Consider the following 7,176-nt stretch of genomic DNA (forward strand, 5'->3'; position numbering starts at 1 on the left):
TTATTCTGCAACTTGTTTTATTACTTAAGATAACAAAGTACTAGGTATGTTTTAGGACAAGCAAGGATTTCTTTCTCTTGTATAATCTTGCCCAAAAATGTTTTTATTGTTTTTATGCCAGCCATCCTTAGACGATCAGTTTTAGGTTAAAAAAAAACACAAATTGCGATTTTGATACAAAGTGTTGCAAATATATTTACAAATGAAATCAGGGGCTTTGTTTATGATGTGCTTTATTTATTGCAACATAAAAATAAAAAAACCAAAAAGAAATGTCAACAGAAAGTGTAAATAATACAGTATTGGTAGAAAATGGAAATCAGTAATAAAAAAGGCAATAAACACAGCAGGAAAATAATAGCTGGGAGAGAAGGGGAAGGATAAAGAATGTTACTTTGTATCTCTCTATCTCCCTCTGAACAATGTTTATAAACAATGTTGCTTTGTATCTCTCTATCTCCCTCTGATCAATGTTTATATACAATGTTGCTTTGTATCTCTCTATCTCCCTCTGATCAATGTTTATATACAATGTTGCTTTGTATCTCTCTATCTCCATCTGATCAATGATTATATACAATGTTACTGTGTATCTCTCTATCTCCATCTGATCAATGCTTAGAAACTATGTTACTTTGTATCGCTCTATCGCCCCTCTGAAGAAGGTTTTTTACAGCAGTTGCTGAAATATCTTCTGTATTTACACAGCAACACCCTGCAGGAATTGCTAGAAAATACAGGGGGAGCAGCAGAGGGGCAGAAGGGCAGGACAGGGCATAGAATACACCTCCTATGTACATTAGGTTTTTTAAGGTGTATGTAGCATGCCAATGTCCACAACTAAACAAACACCACTCTGTTCTGTACATAATGCCATTGATGACTTACTAAAAGTATCATTATCTCACTTAATGAACGTGCAACGTGCAGGCACAGACGTGTGTTTTACCAGCTGCGTTTGGGGTGCCATTAACAAGCAATGTCTACTTTCTCTGTCCGGCCCCTCCCACCAACAAAAACCACCCCCCATTAGTACGAGCAAAACCTATGAGATTTAAGAGAAACATTAGAGTTATTTACAACTTACGCAGCACATTGACATCAGTCCCTACCCTCAAGGAGCTTACAATCTAAGGTCCCTATCTCACATGCATACATAGAGGGCCAATTTAGAGCGGAGCAAATTAACCTACCAGCATGTCTTTCGATTGTCGGAGGAAACCCAGACAAGCATAGGGAGAGCATGCAAACTCCTTACAGAGAGTGACTTGACCGGTATTTGAACCAGGGACCCCCAGTGCGGCAAGGCAGATGCGCTAACCACTATGCCACTGTGCTGCCACTGTTCCTACTTACCCCTCCCCATCTCCCAGCCATGGTACCTAGGCAAGGATGACATCACACTTCGTCCATTGGGATCCTGAGTAATATAGAGCAGCCATGAGAGGATGCTTGCAATGGACTGAAGTGTCCTCTTACTAGATTTTCACTAATCTTCCCGGAAGGACTGTGATGTCACTGGCTTGTGTTAGGCTGGGTTCACACCTAGGCGTATCGAATATGCACGTTTGTCGCGCGTTGCGTGCCGCGCGTTTTTACCACGGTTCGCGGGAACAAAAAACAGCGTGACAAACGCATATTTCCGAGGGCTACCTGGCTGTATCCCAATGGATACGCGCGGCAAATACGCCCCAAAGAAGTTCCTGTACTTCTTTGGGCGTAGGGCGTTTTGCAGTGCATTCCTACGCGCTGTAAAACGCCCAGGTGGGAACCATGCCCATAGGCAATCATTTGTTTTCACATGTTGAGCGTTTTACAGAGCGTAGGAACGCGCTGTAAAACGCCCAGGTGTGAACCAGGCCTTAGGGAAACAAAGATGGGCATGCAAGAAAGCACATTAGGGGACCAACCGTGTCCAAAAGCATACAGTTGTTTGCCAGCTTGATCACGATCATCATCATCAGGCAACAGTCATCTCATGTCAATGGGTGGTATAGAAAAAATGGATCTTTAGTAGACCAGTACAATTTTCGGTCGTCTTTCTTTGGATTAATTCAAAGATAAGCAACCTAAAACTGTACTGTTAATTCTAACTGAACAGTCATTTCAGTGACTGTTCAGTTGGGATGCTAACTGTACTGACTAGATAGAAAAACAAAGAAAGGAGCGCTACAACCCTAGGATTCTTATTGTTTAACCGTTTGGAATCTATGGATAGACATAAATGTAGACTCACTTTTGGAAGATGGTGTTGTGCCGTTGGAAAGTGAAGACTGTTTGTCAGCATGGAACACACGGCGGCATCTGTAGCTGGTCTGCGTGACTGTGAGCACCAGGCTTCATGGCTCTTATTGAGTCCCTTAGTGTCAGCGGGGTGATGAGTGTGGCTGGAGCGCCCGTTGGAGCGAGGTGGACTGTGCGTGTAACCGTGACGCTCTCCGTCAGGTACAATGAGAGCTCAGCTGGCCAGGCTGCCACTCGTCGGCTGAACGGGAGCAGAGGTGGTAATGGGTCAGCGGTCGTTATGAAAAAAGTTTCTGGAATAGGCGACAGGTTGAAGGACCCTGAGTCCCGTGGGTGGGTGGTTTGGCTATGCGTTTCGAGGCTCTATGCCTCTTTGTCAAACCCGAAATAATTCCCCCAAATCTGTTTCTTATTATCATCCACATCTGTTGTGCGCTCGCCATTTCTACTGTTTTTTATCTAACTGTACTGACTGACACCAAGCAAGGCACTAAAAGAAGACTAAACCAACAGAGGTAATGATGTGATCACAGACAAAGTGGCACTGCAAGAGCGGGAAGGTGTAAAGGTTTGGATAGAATTCATGATATTGTCCTTTTGAAAGGCTCCCGGTGATTGAATGTTCTTGTGTTTGATGTTTTTCAGTCATGGGGAGGGTGACGCTCTTGCAGCTGTGGGCCGCGCTGGTTCTCCTGTGTGGTAAGAAAAACAAATTAGTTGTAAATATCACCTTGCATATAATAAATCTGTCTTATCTTGTTTGTCTACATTCTCTCGTCTATATCAAATATTGACTCTTCTCTCAGACCTTGTCACATCCATATCTATAATGTCGTCTTCCTACGGAACACACAAAGATAACATGCATTCCTTCATTATTGAATAATTAGGTTCAGCCTTGAAATGGTGGGAACCTACCCCCCCACCACCACCACCACCACACCCCCATGACTAATTTATGAAGGTCCATACATCTAGTGTGTAGGCGCCTCACTTGCTGCATGCTAGCTCCAGGTCGGTGACTTGCCAGATTATGAGGACAGGTTAAGGGTTGACAGCGCCGGAACTCAAAATGGATCTCTGGGCAAAAGAAATGACGTATGTGATGAGGTCTGTCAGTAGCATTAACACAAAATAAAATGGAGGCGCCACCAAATGGAGGACTCCACAGAAGACGTGTAAGTTTCCTTTCGTTCCAAATTGAAATTTGGATGAATTTCATTAAATATCCATCAGATATTTGGATGCATCCAATGCACCAAATGCATCCAAATTCGGACTAGTTCCAATTTCTTTTTGCGAATTTCATCCAAATTTCCAGGACCAGTGAGGACCAGTATAAGCTAAAATCACCAGTATGGACTAAGATGACAGTACAGACTAAGAGGATCAGTATAGACTAACATGACCAATATGGATTAAGATGTCCAGTATGGACTAAGAGGACCAGTACGGACTATCATGACCAGTACGGACTATCATGACCAGTATGGATTAAGATGACCAGTATAGACTAAGAGGACCAGTACAGACTAAGAGGACCAGTACAGACTAAGAGGACCAGTACAGACTAACATGACCAGTACAGACTAACATGACCAGAATAGATTAAGATGTCCAGTATGGACTAAGAGGACCAGTACTGACTAACATGACCAGTACAGACTAACATGACAGGTATGGATTAAGATGTCCAGTACGGACTAAGATGTCCAGTATGGACTAACATGACCAGTACGGACCAACATGACCAGTACGGACTAACATGACCAGTACAGACTGACATGACCAGTATAGATTACAATGTCCAGTACATACGAAGACGATCAGTACAGACTAAGAGGACCAGTACAGACTAAGAGGACCAGTACAGACTAAGAGGACCAGTACAGACTAAGAGGACCAGTATGGACTAACATGACCAGTACACACTAACATGACCAGTATGGATTAAGATGTCCAGTATGGACTAAGAGGACCAGTACGTACTAACATGACCAGTACAGACTAACACGACCAGTATAGATTAAGATGTCCAGTATGGACTAGAGGACCAGTACAGACTAAGAGGACCAGTACAGACTAAGAGGACCAGTACAGACTAAGAGGACCAGTATGGACTAACATGACCAGTATGGACTAACATGACCAGTACACACTAACATGACCAGTATGGATTAAGATGTCCAGTACGGACTAACATGACCAGTACAGACTGACATGACCAGTATAGATTACGATGTCCAGTAGAGACGAAGACGATCAGTACAGACTAACATGACCAGTACAGACTAACATGACCAGTACGGACTAACATGACCAGTATGGACTAACATGACCAGTATAGACTAACATGACCAATATAGACTAACATGACCAGTACAGACTAACATGACCAGTACAGACTAACATGACCAGTAAATACTAACATGACCAGTACAGGCTGACATAACCAGTATAGACTAACATGACCAGTACAGACTAACATGACCAGTAAAGACTAACATGACCAGTAAAGACTAACATGACCAGTATAGGCTGACATGACCAGTATAGACTAACATGACCAGTACAGGCTGACATGACCAGTATAGGCTGACATGACCAGTACAGACTAACATGACCAGTACAGGCTGACATGACCAGTATAGACTAACATGACCAGTACAGGCTGACATGACCATTAAAGACTAACATGACCAGTACAGGCTGGCATGACCAGTATAGACTAACATGACCAGTATAGACTAACATGACCAGTATAGGCTGACATGACCAGTACAGACTAACATGACCAATATGGATTAAGAAGTCACTTTCCAGGGAAGCACTCTAGACTATTTATCATGTAAGCCGCCAGCCTTTCTACACAACAGCCCGGTCTATAACAAATTCCAAAATATTATCAATAAAAAACATGCGAAAAATGTAAAACATTTTATTTTTTATTGTAGTTTTTTTCTGCATCAATTTCCAGGGAAGATTATTTTGTCTTTAATCGGAAAGCATTCTGGATGATTTCTCATGTACAACGCCAGCCTTTCTATATAACAGCCCCGTCTAAAAGAAACACCAAAATATTATTCACAAAAAGCATGCAAAAAATGTCAAACATTGCGTCATTTTTCAGGGTCGGCGTTTCTTTGTTTTTACAGACGTTGCTCTCTAGGGAAAAAATTATTTTATCTCTTTCATTGGTAAAGAATATTACACAGAAAATGTCTTGTGTAAGCCACAAATCAGTCCGGTCTGTAAGTTCAGTAGACCGTACTATCTGTATTTACTCAAATAAATGTGACTGGTTATACCTGCGCCTTTTAAGTCGATACTGGAGAGCATAAAATCGGTAATTTTCTGCAGACAGTCATGTAAAATAATAATAATAATAATTCTTTCTGCTCCATTCACCAGCTTATGTAATAACGTTGCAGCTCTGCACAAACAAATTCCTGACATGTCATTATACATGGCTGCAGTGTATATATACAGTGTATATATATATATATATATATTTAAGTTCCACCTTTTAGCATTAAAAAAACAATCCTTGAGGTCCGGTCGGTGACATTGCCTAGGCTGAGATGATGTGATCAGTCTGCTGCATGCAGGAGGAAGCATTTCCTCAGTCTCCCTTCCGCCAGTGTCTATCCCTGTGCTGAGTTCCCGGGTCTGTACACCCGCTGTGCCCATTATGAGGAGCTCCCACCATCCCTGTGCTGAGTTCCCGGGTCTGTACACCCGCTGTGCCCATTATGAGGAGCTCCCACCATCCCTGTGCTGAGTTCCCGGGTCTGTACACCTGCTGTGCCCATTATGAGGGGCCCCCACCATCCATGTGCTGAGTTTCAAGGTCTGTAAACCTGCTGTGCCCATTATGAGGGGTCACACCATCCATGTGCTGAGTTCCCATGCTTGGAGTCTACCAACTGAGCCTTCAATGAGTAAATGCCTTTCTTGAGCTGCAGAGAGTACTGTGACTTTTCTCATTAGGACCCCACCCCCACTTTAGTTCTGATTTTCCATTCACCTGCAAGTGCCCAGCGGTTTTCACACAAGGCAGACACAAACAAACCCCAAAACATTCAACATGCCCACATCTTCTTTTCTCTCCAGAAGGAAGGAGGCGGCTTTGTTCAGGCATCATCCAGGGACAGTGTGTAGCTTTCAGAGGGCTTCCTCTTCTGTTTTCACCCCTAAAAGTGGATTGGTGGAGTAGTGAATGGAAGATATTTGCAGCTGAGGAGGTCCTGGGAGGGTAGACATGTTCAAAGGATTGGAGGCCATACTTGGAAAAGAACTAAAGTAAGGTCCCCTGTGCTGCTTGTTCTAAAACCCTGTTTATTTCTGTGACAGGTTCTCTTTAACCATACATTAATCAGCCTGGGTAAGCAGTCCATCTAATCTGACTCTTTCTCTTTGAAGGACATGCTTACCATTCGTTCATTCTTCCTTCTTCATAAAAATCCCCCGCCCCACCCCATGTATTACGAGCCTATGTACCCAGGGCTTTCCTATGAAAAGGGAATCACATCGCTCAATCATACGGCAGGTTACCTTTTAGTCTCAACTATGGCACAGTTAACCTTTCGTCTACCTACCAACCGAGGGCTTGGCTGCATATGTTTGTCTTCCCTGTTAAACGCGGGTAACTGTTCTAGAATGCTTTATTGAAATACATAGCGGACAAGTTACACAACATTCTACAGAGAACAAAGAACAAGTCACACCGGAGGTTTTAGGTGTAGCTACAGGGGTGTGCAGGGTGCGACTTGGACAGGAGCCATGAGATAAGGGGACCCAATTAGAGCTTCTCTTCTACCAGCTATGTGCCTCTTTACTCTTCTCTCTTTACTGCTTCTTTTTGTTATCAACCTTAAGTCTTTATTCAGTTATATTTATGTTATAAAGCAGAATATAGATTATATATATATA

General features: G+C 42.9%; 1 protein-coding gene across 1 annotated transcript in view; it reads left to right on the top strand.

Moving 5' to 3' along the window:
- The window catches only part of LOC108799224 (IgGFc-binding protein-like), a 92,175-nt gene that overhangs the window by 26,738 nt on the left and 58,261 nt on the right, over positions 1 to 7,176 (top strand). The window contains 1 exon segment of the mRNA XM_018571059.1: positions 2,890 to 2,943. Within this exon segment, the coding sequence (XP_018426561.1) occupies positions 2,890 to 2,943 (54 nt within the window).

This window comes from Nanorana parkeri, unplaced genomic scaffold (genome assembly GCF_000935625.1).
Source record: "Nanorana parkeri isolate BGI_ZX_2015 unplaced genomic scaffold, ASM93562v1 scaffold1663, whole genome shotgun sequence".
NCBI classification, from domain to species: domain Eukaryota; kingdom Metazoa; phylum Chordata; class Amphibia; order Anura; family Dicroglossidae; genus Nanorana; species Nanorana parkeri.